The sequence below is a fragment of the Genypterus blacodes genome, unplaced genomic scaffold (assembly GCF_046128005.1).
Source record: "Genypterus blacodes isolate CSIRO-AG114 ecotype Tasmania unplaced genomic scaffold, CSIRO-AGI_Gbla_v1 ptg000030l_1, whole genome shotgun sequence".
Lineage (NCBI taxonomy): Eukaryota > Metazoa > Chordata > Actinopteri > Ophidiiformes > Ophidiidae > Genypterus > Genypterus blacodes.
Window position 1 is genome coordinate 6,238,285 of NW_027466843.1, and position 14,770 is coordinate 6,253,054.

The following is a 14,770-nucleotide window of genomic DNA, read 5'->3' on the forward strand; positions in this document are numbered from 1 at the left end:
GAGATGCAAGTCTAAATTCATCTAACTGGCCATCATATGATGGATCTTTTGGTTTTGAATGGGAAGTGCCTCTCACAACATCTGCATATGAAAGGGCCTTTGGAGTGTCCAGAGGTCTAAACATGCATACAGTAATGGGAGATAGAATATCCTCAGCAGGTGAAACAAACGAGTCTGGTGAATCTGCTCTGTTTTCATCAAACAACTCCTCAAGACAAAATTCACAGTATTCAACATCTGACAGCATAGACAGACGTGATAGTGGTCTACGTTCTGAGAACTGTAAATAATAGTTACAATGTTGATTGTTCATTTGGTCAAATGTCCCGTGAGGATATACAGACTGCAGTTCCACTGATGCAACAGATTCTGGTGAGCAAGGGCGAAAATCTGCCAACCAGTCCCCAAGGAGTGAAATCTTAAAATCGGAAGATACAGATTCTGTAGACAAGGACCGGTTACTGAAAAGTCTTTCAAGATCAGCGCTTGATAAAACAGACTCTGGAGAATCTGGTCTGGTCTCCTCAAACAGGTTTTCAAGACACAACGCAGTATAGTCCCAGTCTGAAACGGCTGATTCTGGTGAAAATGCCCTGTATCTTGACAAGTCCACATCGTAAGTGTTGTCCTGACATCTGAACTGAGGAACAGGTGAGTCAGGGGTGAGGGGCCTACATTCATTTAGAGATGCCACTGATTCAGGTGACAGCGGTCTCCAATCAGCCATCCAATCACAAACAAATGACTGTGTGTACCAGTCAGATGATGACACTGACACAGGCCATACGGGTTTAAATTCAACTAAGTGGCCATCATATGATGGGTAAGCTTGTTTTTCATGGCCAGGGCTGCTCTCAACATCTGCAAATGTAAGTGGATTCAGGGTGTCCAGAGGTCTTAACATGAATACAGTAACAGGACTTTGATTATCCTCAGCATGTGAATTAAACGAGCCTGGTGAATCTGCTCTGTTTTCAACGAATAACTCCTCAAGACAAAAATCACAGTACTCAACATCTGACAGCATTGGCAAACGTGATAGTGGCCTACTTTCTGAGTACTGTAAATAATAGTTGCAATGTTGATTGTTCATTTGGTCAAATGTCACATGAGGAGATACAGACTGCAGTTCCACTGATGCAACAGATTCTGGTGAGGACGGGCGAAAATCTTCCAACCAGTCCCCAAGGAGTGAAAAGTCAAAATCAGAAGATACAGATTCTGGGGACAAGGACCGGTTACTGAAAAGCCTTTCAAGATCAGCGCTTGTTAAAACAGACTCTGGAGAATCTGGTCTGGTCTCCTCAAACAGGTTTTCAAGACACAAAGCAGTATAGTCCCAGTCTGAAACAGCTGATTCTGGTGAAAATGCCCTGTATCTTGACAAGTCCACATCGTAACTGGTTTCCTGACATCTGAACTGAGGAACAGGTGAGTCAGGGGAGAGGGGCCTACATTCATTTAGAGATGCCACTGATTCAGGTGACAGCGGTCTCGACTCAGCCATCCAGTCGTCAATAAAGGACTGCTTGTCACCGTCTGATGATGATATTGACACGGGAGATGCAAGTCTAAATTCATCTAACTGGCCATCATATGATGGATGTTTTGGTTTTGAATGGGAAGTGCCTCTCACAACATCTGCATATGAAAGGGCATTTGGAGTGTCCAGAGGTCTTAACATGCATACAGTAATGGGAGGTTGATTATCCTCAGCAGGTGAAACAAACGAGTCTGGTGAATCTGCTCTGTTTTCATCAAACAACTCCTCAAGACAAAATTCACAGTATTCAACATCTGACAGCATAGACAGACGTGGTAGTGGTCTACGTTCTGAGAACTGTAAATAATAGTTACAATGTTGATTGTTCATTTGGTCAAATGTCCCATGAGGATATACAGACTGCAGTTCCACTGATGCAACAGATTCTGGTGAGCAAGGGCGAAAATCTGCCAACCAGTCCCCAAGGAGTGAAATCTTAAAATCGGAAGATACAGATTCTGTAGACAAGGACCGGTTACTGAAAAGTCTTTCAAGATCAGCGCTTGATAAAACAGACTCTGGAGAATCTGGTCTGGTCTCCTCAAACAGGTTTTCAAGACACAAAGCAGTATAGTCCCAGTCTGAAACGGCTGATTCTGGTGAAAATGCCCTGTACCTTGACAACTCCACATCGTAACTGGTTTCCTGACATCTGAACTGAGGAACAGGTGAGTCAGGGGAGAGGGGCCTACATTCATTTAGAGATGCCACTGATTCAGGTGACAGCGGTCTCCACTCAGCCATCCAGTCGTCAATAAAGGACTGCTTGTCACCGTCTGATGATGATACTGATACAGGGGTTCCAGGTCTAAATTCAACTAACTGGCCATCATATGATGGATCTTTTGCTTTTGAATGGGAAGTGCCTCTCACAACATCTGCATATGAAAGGGCCTTTGGAGTGTCCAGAGGTCTTAACATGCATACAGTAATAGGAGGTTGATTATCCTCAGCATGTGAAACAAACGAGTCTGGTGAATCTGCTCTGTTTTCATCAAACAACTCCTCAAGACAAAAATCACAGCATTCAACATCTGACAGCATTGACAAACGTGATGCTGGCCTACTTTCTGAGTACTGTAAATAATAGTTACAATGTTGATTGTTCATTTGGTCAAATGTCACATGAGGACATACAGACAGCTCCACTGATGCAACAGATTCTGGTGAGTATGGGCGAAAATCTGCCAACCAGTCCCCAAGGAGTGAAAAGTTAAAATCAGAAGATACAGATTCTGGGGACAAGGACCGGTTACTGAAAAGCCTTTCAAGATCAGCGCTTGATAAAACAGACTCTGGAGAATCTGGTCTGGTCTCCTCAAACAGGTTTTCAAGACACAAAGCAGTATAGTCCCAGTCTGAAACAGCTGATTCTGGTGAAAATGCCCTGTATCTTGACAAGTCCACATCGTAACTGGTTTCCTGACATCTGAATTGAGGAACAGGTGAGTCAGGGGAGAGGGGCCTACATTCATTTAGAGGTGCCACTGATTCAGGTGACAGCGGTCTCCAATCAGCCATCCAATCGTCAACAAAGGACTGTGTGTAGCTGTCAGATGATGACATTGATACAGGGGTTCCAGGTCTAAATTCAACTAACTGGCCATCATATGATGGATCTTTTGGTTTTGCACGGGAAGTGCCTCTCACAACATCTGCATATGAAAGGGCCTTTGGAGTGTCCAGAGGTCTTAACATGCATACAGTAATGGGAGGTTGATTATCCTCAGCATGTGAAACAAACGAGTCAGGTGAATCTGCTCTGTTTTCATCAAACAACTCCTCAAGACAAAAATCACAGCATTCAACATCTGACAGCATTGACAAACGTGATAGTGGCCTACTTTCTGAGTACTGTAAATAATAGTTGCAATGTTGATTGTTCATTTGGTCAAATGTCACATGAGGAGATACAGACTGCAGCTCTACTGATGCAACAGATTCTGGTGAGGACGGGCGAAAATCTTCCAACCAGTCCCCAAGGAGTGAAAAGTCAAAATCAGAAGATACAGATTCTGGGGACAAGGACCGGTTACTGAAAAGCCTTTCAAGATCAGCACTTGATAAAATAGACTCTGGAGAATCTGGTCTGGTCTCCTCAAACAGGTTTTCAAGACACAAAGCAGTATAGTCCCAGTCTGAAACGGCTGATTCTGGTGAAAATGCCCTGTATCTTGACAAGTCCACATCGTAACTGGTTTCCTGACATCTGAACTGAGGAACAGGTGAGTCAGGGGAGAGGGGCCTACACTCATTTAGAGATGCCACTGATTCAGGTGACAGCGGTCTCGACTCAGCCATCCAGTCGTCAATAAAGGACTGCTTGTCACCGTCTGATGATGATATTGACACGGGAGATGCAAGTCTAAATTCATCTAACTGGCCATCATATGATGGATGTTTTGGTTTTGAATGGGAAGTGCCTCTCACAACATCTGCATATGAAAGGGCATTTGGAGTGTCCAGAGGTCTTAACATGCATACAGTAATGGGAGGTTGATTATCCTCAGCAGGTGAAACAAACGAGTCTGGTGAATCTGCTCTGTTTTCATCAAACAACTCCTCAAGACAAAATTCACAGTATTCAACATCTGACAGCATAGACAGACGTGGTAGTGGTCTACGTTCTGAGAACTGTAAATAATAGTTACAATGTTGATTGTTCATTTGGTCAAATGTCCCATGAGGATATACAGACTGCAGTTCCACTGATGCAACAGATTCTGGTGAGCAAGGGCGAAAATCTGCCAACCAGTCCCCAAGGAGTGAAATCTTAAAATCGGAAGATACAGATTCTGTAGACAAGGACCGGTTACTGAAAAGTCTTTCAAGATCAGCGCTTGATAAAACAGACTCTGGAGAATCTGGTCTGGTCTCCTCAAACAGGTTTTCAAGACACAAAGCAGTATAGTCCCAGTCTGAAACGGCTGATTCTGGTGAAAATGCCCTGTACCTTGACAACTCCACATCGTAACTGGTTTCCTGACATCTGAACTGAGGAACAGGTGAGTCAGGGGAGAGGGGCCTACATTCATTTAGAGATGCCACTGATTCAGGTGACAGCGGTCTCCACTCAGCCATCCAGTCGTCAATAAAGGACTGCTTGTCACCGTCTGATGATGATACTGATACAGGGGTTCCAGGTCTAAATTCAACTAACTGGCCATCATATGATGGATCTTTTGCTTTTGAATGGGAAGTGCCTCTCACAACATCTGCATATGAAAGGGCCTTTGGAGTGTCCAGAGGTCTTAACATGCATACAGTAATAGGAGGTTGATTATCCTCAGCATGTGAAACAAACGAGTCTGGTGAATCTGCTCTGTTTTCATCAAACAACTCCTCAAGACAAAAATCACAGCATTCAACATCTGACAGCATTGACAAACGTGATGCTGGCCTACTTTCTGAGTACTGTAAATAATAGTTACAATGTTGATTGTTCATTTGGTCAAATGTCACATGAGGACATACAGACAGCTCCACTGATGCAACAGATTCTGGTGAGTATGGGCGAAAATCTGCCAACCAGTCCCCAAGGAGTGAAAAGTTAAAATCAGAAGATACAGATTCTGGGGACAAGGACCGGTTACTGAAAAGCCTTTCAAGATCAGCGCTTGATAAAACAGACTCTGGAGAATCTGGTCTGGTCTCCTCAAACAGGTTTTCAAGACACAAAGCAGTATAGTCCCAGTCTGAAACAGCTGATTCTGGTGAAAATGCCCTGTATCTTGACAAGTCCACATCGTAACTGGTTTCCTGACATCTGAATTGAGGAACAGGTGAGTCAGGGGAGAGGGGCCTACATTCATTTAGAGGTGCCACTGATTCAGGTGACAGCGGTCTCCAATCAGCCATCCAATCGTCAACAAAGGACTGTGTGTAGCTGTCAGATGATGACATTGATACAGGGGTTCCAGGTCTAAATTCAACTAACTGGCCATCATATGATGGATCTTTTGGTTTTGCACGGGAAGTGCCTCTCACAACATCTGCATATGAAAGGGCCTTTGGAGTGTCCAGAGGTCTTAACATGCATACAGTAATGGGAGGTTGATTATCCTCAGCATGTGAAACAAACGAGTCAGGTGAATCTGCTCTGTTTTCATCAAACAACTCCTCAAGACAAAAATCACAGCATTCAACATCTGACAGCATTGACAAACGTGATAGTGGCCTACTTTCTGAGTACTGTAAATAATAGTTGCAATGTTGATTGTTCATTTGGTCAAATGTCACATGAGGAGATACAGACTGCAGCTCTACTGATGCAACAGATTCTGGTGAGGACGGGCGAAAATCTTCCAACCAGTCCCCAAGGAGTGAAAAGTCAAAATCAGAAGATACAGATTCTGGGGACAAGGACCGGTTACTGAAAAGCCTTTCAAGATCAGCACTTGATAAAATAGACTCTGGAGAATCTGGTCTGGTCTCCTCAAACAGGTTTTCAAGACACAAAGCAGTATAGTCCCAGTCTGAAACGGCTGATTCTGGTGAAAATGCCCTGTATCTTGACAAGTCCACATCGTAACTGGTTTCCTGACATCTGAACTGAGGAACAGGTGAGTCAGGGGAGAGGGGCCTACATTCATTTAGAGATGCCACTGATTCAGGTGACAGCGGTCTCCACTCAGCCATCCAGTCGTCAATAAAGGTCTGCTTGTCACCATCAGATGATGACACTGACACGTGGGATATAAGTCTAAATTCATCTAACTTGCCATCATAAGAAGGATCTTTTGGTTTTGATTGGGAAGTGCTTCTCACAACATCTGCATATGAAAGGGCCTTTGGAGTGTCCAGAGGTCTTAACATGCATACAGTAATGGGAGGTAGATTGTCCTCAGCATGTGAAACAAACGAGTCTGGTGAATCTGCTCTGTTTTCGTCAAACAACTCCTCAAGACAAAAATCACAGTACTCAACATCTGACAGCATTGACAAACGTGATGCTGGCCTACTTTCTGAGTACTGTAAATAATAGTTGCAATGTTGATTGTTCATTTGGTCAAATGTCACATGAGGAGATACAGACTGCAGCTCCACTGATGCAACAGATTCTGGTGAGTATGGGCGAAAATCTTCCAACCAGTCCCCAAGGAGTGAAAAGTCAAAATCAGAAGATACAGATTCTGGGGACAAGGACCGGTTACTGAAAAGCCTTTCAAGATCAGCGCTTGATAAAATAGACTCTGGAGAATCTGGTCTGGTCTCCTCAAACAGGTTTTCAAGACACAAAGCAGTATAGTCCCAGTCTGAAACGGCTGATTCTGGTGAAAATGCCCTGTATCTTGACAAGTCCACATCGTAATTGGTATGCTGACGTCTAAACTGAGGAACAGGTGAGTCAGGGGAGAGGGGCCTACATTCGTTTAGAGATACCACTGATTCAGGTGAAAGTGGTCTCCACTCAGCCATCCAATCGTCAACAAAGGTCTCCATGTAGCTGTCAGATGATGACATTGATACAGGGGTTCCAGGTCTAAATTCAATTAACTGGCCATCATATGATGGATCTTTTGCTTTTGAATGGGAAGTGCCTCTCACAACATCTGCATATGAAAGGGCCTTTGGAGTGTCCAGAGGTCTTAACATGCATACAGTAATGGGAGGTTGATTATCCTCAGCAGGTGAAACAAACGAGTCTGGTGAATCTGCTCTGTTTTCGTCAAACAACTCCTCAAGACAAAATTCACAGTACTCAACATCTGATAGCATTGACAAACGTGATAGTGGCCTACTTTCTGAGTACTGTAAATAATAGTTGCAATGTTGATTGTTCATTTGGTCAAATGTCACATGAGGAGATACAGACTGCAGCTCCACTGATGCAACAGATTCTGGTGAGTATGGGCGAAAATCTGCCAAACAGTCCCCAAGGAGTGAAAAGTCAAAATCAGAAGATACAGATTCTGGGGACAAGGACCGGTTACTGAAAAGCCTTTCAAGATCAGCGCTTGATAAAATAGACTCTGGAGAATCTGGTCTGGTCTCCTCAAACAGGTTTTCAAGACACAAAGCAGTATAGTCCCAGTCTGAAATGGCTGATTCTGGTGAAAATGCCCTGTACCTTGACAACTCCACATCATAACTGGTTTCCTGACATCTGAACTGAGGAACAGGTGAGTCAGGGGAGAGGGGCCTACATTCATTTAGAGATGCCACTGATTCAGGTGAAAGTGGTCTCCACTCAGCCATCCAATCGTCAACAAAGGTCTGCATGTAGCTGTCAGATGATGACATTGATACAGGGGTTCCAGGTCTATATTCAACTAACTGGCCATCATATGATGGATCTTTTGGTTTTGCAGGGGAAGTGCCTCTCACAACATCTGCATATGAAAGGGCCTTTGGACTGTCCAGAGGTCTTAAAATGCATACAGTAGTGGGAGGTTGATTATCCTCAGCATGTGAAACAAATGAGTCTGGTGAATCTGCTCTGTTTTCATCAAACAACTCCTCAAGACAAAATTCACAGTATCCAACATCTGACAGCATTGACAGACGTGATAGTGGCCTACTTTCTGAGTACTGTAAATAATAGTTACAATGTTGATTGTTCATTTGGTCAAATGTCACATGAGGACATACAGACAGCTCCACTGATGCAACAGATTCTGGTGAGTATGGGCGAAAATCTTCCAACCAGTCCCCAAGGAGTGAAAAGTCAAAATCAGAAGATACAGATTCTGGGGACAAGGACCGGTTACTGAAAAGCCTTTCAAGATCAGCGCTTGATAAAATAGACTCTGGAGAATCTGGTCTGGTCTCCTCAAACAGGTTTTCAAGACACAAAGCAGTATAGTCCCAGTCTGAAATGGCTGATTCTGGTGAAAATGCCCTGTACCTTGACAACTCCACATCGTAACAGGTTTCCTGACATCTGAACTGAGGAACAGGTGAGTCAGGGGAGAGGGGCCTACATTCATTTAGAGATGCCAGTGATTCAGGTGACAGCGGTCTCCACTCAGCCATCCAGTCGTCAATAAAGGACTGCTTGTTACTGTCTGATGATGACACTGACACGGGGGATGCAAGTCTAAATTCATCTAACTTGCCATCATATGATGGATCTTTTGCTTTTGAATGGGAAGTGCCTCTCACAACATCTGCATATGAAAGGGGTTTTGGAGTGTCCAGAGGTCTTAATAGGCTTTGATTAGCCTCTGCATGTTGAACAAGCATTTCTAGTGAATCTGCTCTCGTCTCTTCAAACAACTTAACATTTCTCGGTTTTGTTATTGAATTACCTCTGGTTGATATTCTTGCTCTTGTAGCACTTTCATTTTTAAACTCCAAAATGTATTGTTTCCTTTCCACAAAATTGAATACCATTGGTTTAATTGATGATACATGGCACATATTGTTATAATTTTCATCAGATTGTATGGGACATTTGACACTTGACAACTCTTTTTGTGAAGTTGAAGGGAGATTTTTTCCAGGCTGTGGATACGATTTAGAAAACCAATATTCAAGGTAAGACTGACTACTTTCTTGCTCGGTCTCCGGGGATTCAGATGGCAGTGGTATAAGCTGAAATGCTGTTTGTGTTTTTTGTGAAGACCCTGAATGTTCAGTATGGATCCCTTGCACCTCTCCATATGTAATACCTGCCTTAGGAGAATCAGATGTAAATTGAGATACATTGCTTTTTTCAGCTTTTCCTTGTAGTGACAATGAATCTGGTCTGTTTTCCTCAAGCGACTCAAGACTGTATTCATGGAATTCAGGCAACTGTTGATCCTCGAATGATACAAAAGATGACTGATCAAGAGGAAAGTCATGACCTGTCAAAGACCCCCAGACGGGAGTATCAATGCCTGATGTAATAAATAGAGGTGACAATGGATTTTCTCCTGAATACAATAAATAATAATTACAGTGTTGACTCATGAGTTGGGCACGGGTATGCTCAGAGAGTAGGAGTTCAAGAAATGAGAAACTACAATGAGAAATCTCAGATTCTGGTGACGAACATCTGTCGCTGTAATCTGGTACTACAGATTCAGCAGAATTCAAGGTGTGCATAGCTTTGCCCTCAAAGGAAGGACTGGGGAAATATATCTTTGAAGGTGCAGGTGTCAAAGTACTATCTCCTGAGAGATGTAAATTGTCACAACTGTGTTCATTGAGGTGTGTTCTAATGGGAAGCGTACGCTTACTTTCACTTAAAACCCCTAATGTTGGTGTCACAGGCAGTTTACACTGTTTAGCTGCATACCTTTGTTCAGGTACCAAAGCGTCAAATTGAAGGAATGCAGGAACATATGATGGTATGTGTAAAATGTTTGAATCTGGTGAGTCTGCTCGATTTTCAGCACAAAAATCATCCAAACACTCTTCTCCACTGTCAGGGAACAAGTCAAGCCAAAACTCAGCTTGCTCAATATCTGATGGTGATGACCTGTACTCTCCCTGTGTCAATATACCTTCAGATATATGTCGACTAAAGTCAGGTATAGGGGAGTCAGGAGAAAGTGACCTAAACTCATTAATTGACTCATAGGAGCCATAAAGATTATCTGTGAATGATCTTTTGCACTCATATGTATAGAATTGGTGAGGATGTACAACATTGACAGTCGTTAAAACATTTGGTGACCTACATATATCAGGACTTGGAGAGGGGGAGCAATTATCATCAATGAAATTGTCAAAGTCTGAACAAAAGACCCTTCTAGTCCCCAAAGGAGAGTCAGGTGACATTGCTCTATAATCACTAACTGACATCACAGAGTCAGGGGAAGACAGTCTTTGTGTGCTGTCAGTCAATAGCCATGGATCTACAGGAGAAAGATCTCTATCCTCAAGAGGCGAAAATGAACCACAAGTGTCTTTTTCACATGCCAAATAATTATAGTCAACAAAAGTGGAGGATAGCATTGTCTCGTGTTCTGTTGGCTGTGAAGTAAGTCGGGTGATGGGCAGGAAAAGGTTGGAAGGGACAGTCTTGGGCTCTGGGATGTTGGATGTCTTTGCCCTGACTACAACATAGCCCTCATCTGGAGTAACAGAATAAATCCTAGGATGCCTAACAGTTGAGTCACATGCCATCCGAGCAGGGCCCCTGGAAATCAGGCTATGTGGCAATTTAGGTCCAGCAATATATTCAGTGGAGTCTTCATTATTTACTTCTGACATGTCTTCAAATTCATCAATGAAGGGCATCTGTGTGAGGTAGCCACCACTGTCTTTATGAGATTTGCATATATTGTCTTCAATTGATTGCTTACTCATGTCCACACATGAAACCTGTGGGATACGGTTATGAGCATACAGTACTTTATGTGAGTGGGCTGTGACCTCTTCAATATCACTCTCAGGGATTCTGCATTTCACATCAACATCTGTGTCTTCAATCATGGCAAGAGCTGCTTGGGGGTCATCTGGTGGCACGGCTAATTGGCTAGGGGCACTGATCGCCTTTGCAATGGTTTTAGTGGAATTGGCATTGTCTTTGGGTGTAAAGGATGTGAAGGAAACATAAGGACCAAGTTTTGGTGTATCCTTAAACCCTTCACAAATCTCACTGAAGTCAGTCTCGGCCCAGTCTGATTCCAAAAGGCTAGTGCCAAAGTCTCTCATGGCTACAGATGGCAATGTCATCAGACATTCTGATGATTGCCCTTGCTCATCTTCAGTACCACCTTGCCTCAGTGATGGGGTCTGGTGGCAGTCATCATTAACTTTGCACTCAATGCCACCTTGAAATGGCTTGATGACATGAACAGCAACACTGCAGCAACTTTCTTTAACTTTGTGGTGGGGGTCATACACCTGATTTGCTGGCTTCCCAAGTGCTGCTTCTTCTAAATGGGAAGACATACTTACTTGCTCATCCGAGTTGTCATAATTTGTAGGTTCTTGTGTAATTACATTCTCTGAGGTCCACAGGTTAGGATTAAGTTCACTGCAACACAAAAATGAGGCCGGGTAATGAAATACCCATCCAATTTCCATGAATTAGATGGGGTGAGTAAATTGATTTTGAAGTCATCTCAATTGAATAACTTACTGTGGGATCTCTAGGTCCTCCAACAGGTCACCATGCATGCTCTCTGAGTGAGTGTGTCCGATGGGATCAGCCCAGGAAGGAATGTCCAGTAAGGAGGCTACTGATAGGTCCTCCTCTGAAACAGCAGGGGGTGGTCTACGGTCTGACTCCACCTTTCTCACCACTCTGGGGCTATCTGCATCTTCTTGCACAGAGGAAAGGGCTACTGACACTGGCAAATGACATGATAAATAATATGACACCTGTCAAAAGTGAGTTCAAGGCATATCCGGTAAATTTGTGAATTTAAAAATCTACAGGATTGACTATTAATATAGTCATTTCTACCTTCACTGTGATCCAGTGTCTTCTCTATCTCCGCATAAGTTCTTGATGTTTGCTCTTGAACAGATTTGTTCATCTGGGTTTCAATAAGATGGACAATGTCCATGCGGTTGATCTTGGTTAGCCTTTTAATCAGACAGTCCTCTGTGGAAGGATACATCAATCACAGATGTGATTTAGAGTGAAGAGACAGGGTTGATTAAAATACTGAATATTTGTTCATAAATTGAGAAATTATTGAAAATGCACATAAATCAGCACTATTAACAGAATTACAAGGTATTGTAACAACAACAACAGCCTCAAAAAATAGAAAAATAGTGAATAGAATTTGTCAGATAAAAGCATTCTGTACCTGTGGCATGTTTGCCTTCTCGCTCAACCCAGCACTGCAGCAAGGCATGGCTTTGCTCCTGAAGGGAATTTGGGTTCTCTGTTCTCACCAACTGGATGTCACTCTCACTGAATTCCAGCTCCCTTGCCAATTCTGGGGGCATATGAATGACACAGCTTTTTTTTCTTTTTACAATATATATATATATATATATTTTTACATTTTTCATTGGTGTCGTGTAATTATATGATATGGATATATACAACTGGGGGTTATGATCAGTTTTGCCCAGATCATTGCTACAATAATCATCACTGTAATAATCATTATAATAACAAACAAAATCTTCTCCCTTAGATGAATTCAAAGAATTTTACATTTTGTCTGAAAAGACAAAATAAAACTTCAAAAGTATTGCACTGTTAGCTTACCTGTCCAGCTGAAGCCAAGAAGATCTGCAATTATAGCTAAAGTCTCCTCTTTCCTGTCAGCATCATCCTGCCAATCCACTAGAAATGCCGCCAGAATCATACATTATATTCAAGGCTCACAATTTTGGGCATAACATATCACTAACTACATTTTATATTAAATCAACAATGCAGGTTTGAGTCATGTTCAGTATAACATATATCCAGTGGATTTTCCTATGGATGTTAAAGGCTGTAAATAAAGATGAGTCAGAGATGTTGCCATGGATGACATAAAGGTCTATAATTTGAGTTGAAGCTGATATTTCAATAATAATTCTAATACAACGACAGTTAAATTGTGAATAAGCAATGTACATGCTAATATTAGTAAAGTTAATACTAAATGTCTACAAAATTGTTAGGCACTACTTGTTACACGTCGCCATTCAATCTTGAGATTGCATTAACACACAGACAGATGTAAAAATTCCTTCACAACAGGTGATGCTCCACACCACCAACACCACACAAAACAATGCAAAGCAACACAACACAAGACATACATGAAATACAGAAATTAAGCAAACAACACAATGCAAGATGGACAAGACAATAAAGTACAACACATGAAAACGACACAACAGAACATGAGTGGTGATGGTACTGTGCTCTGAGAAAAAGAAAAAGTCCTAGTGCTGAGCAGAGAAAGGAGAGCAGAAGAAGCCCTTGAATATATGGGCATACCTTGTGTAGGTTCTGGTGTTTGGTCATCGCCGATTCTCTGCATCTGAGTTTCCACCTTGTCATCCCAGACAGGCCTGGATTCAAATACATCCTCTGTCACGGAGGATGGTTGTATATCCGGCAAAGGATTGACATCAGAATCTGAACTGTGTGAGACCAGGCTGTCATATTTGAAGACCACAGAATTTGGACTTCCATGACCAGCACTGTTTGTCTCAGTTTCCAGAGAAGACTGAACAGATGATCCTTTAGTCACAAGGATTTCAATATCTTTTAGTTGGGGAGAGGAGGATGAAGTATGCGCAAGCTCTTTCTGTTTAGTCATAATAGGAAGTTTGGAGTGGAAACATTTGGATTTATCAGTATGACCACCATCAGAATGACTTCTATGCTCCTTGTTTTTGGCTTTACTTGTGTCACTATCATCCTCTGATCTAGTCCGGCCGTCCAAAATTGTTGGTTCTTTTGGTTTCGATCGTTGAATATGATCCGGGTCAAATACCAGTGAGTCTTTGGCAGTCACGCCAGTTTTGAAATTGCTGTCCTTTATAGATGTGCTATCTGCTTTAATCCCTAAAGGTGTGGGTAAATCTTGATGATCTGCTGTGATGTCTGAAAAGGGCATCTCAATGACTGAGCACTGATCTTCCTCATCTTCTTCCTCCTCTTCATCATGAGAGGATTCTGAAGAATCTTGTCTCTGCATTGACTTCATTGATTGGGCAACCGTATCTGACTGAAGGTCAGCTATGGTAGAGTTAAGGTAGTCAAATCCAATGTTTTCTATGTTTCCAACCTCACTCTGAATATTGGTTAGTCTCTCCAAATCGTTAGGAGAGCCCAAATGAACCTCTGTGGAGCTGCCAAATCCACCTTCAGAAAGTTGTTGATCACACTCTGAGCCATTCAAGAGAGTTCTAGGATTAGGAATCCAAGTTCTGCCACTGGCATCCTCAGTCAATGGTGATGTTGGAAATTCTTGGCAGGACGTATCTGTAACAAAATCACTACTTTCTAAAATGTGCTGATCTTCCAAAGACTCCTCTGGCACAATTTCATCAACTGGAAGATACCCTATATGAAAAATATCATATCCTTGTTCCTCATCAAAGCTTCTTCTTGTCATATCAATGGCTCCTCCTCTGGTCATTTCAAATAGCTTCCCCTCTTGAAACTGGAATGGATCGGAGGTGCCTTCCTCAACTTTTGTTGGAACAGGTACAATGTTCGATGTTTGTCTGCTTTCCCAAAGACCAACAGTTCTCTGTGTCTTATCCTGAACCTGTGCATTTAGGGCTAAATCATCCTCATAGCCTCGGATCACATCATTATCTTTTTCTATTTGGGGAATCTCAAGGATGGTCTCACTGTCAATAAGTTCTCTGTCAACATCT

At 42.5% G+C, this 14,770-nt stretch overlaps 1 protein-coding gene across 1 annotated transcript in view; it reads right to left on the reverse strand.

Moving 5' to 3' along the window:
• The window catches only part of ank2a (ankyrin 2a, neuronal), a 64,752-nt gene that overhangs the window by 23,237 nt on the left and 26,745 nt on the right, over positions 1-14,770 (reverse strand). The window contains exons 39-44 of the mRNA XM_076145726.1: positions 14,388-14,714; positions 12,651-12,728; positions 12,241-12,372; positions 11,889-12,029; positions 11,562-11,772; positions 11,378-11,456 (exon numbers count right to left, since the gene is read on the reverse strand). Coding sequence (XP_076001841.1) covers positions 11,378-11,456; positions 11,562-11,772; positions 11,889-12,029; positions 12,241-12,372; positions 12,651-12,728; positions 14,388-14,714 — 968 coding nt within the window. The remainder of the gene's footprint in view (positions 1-11,377; positions 11,457-11,561; positions 11,773-11,888; positions 12,030-12,240; positions 12,373-12,650; positions 12,729-14,387; positions 14,715-14,770) is intronic.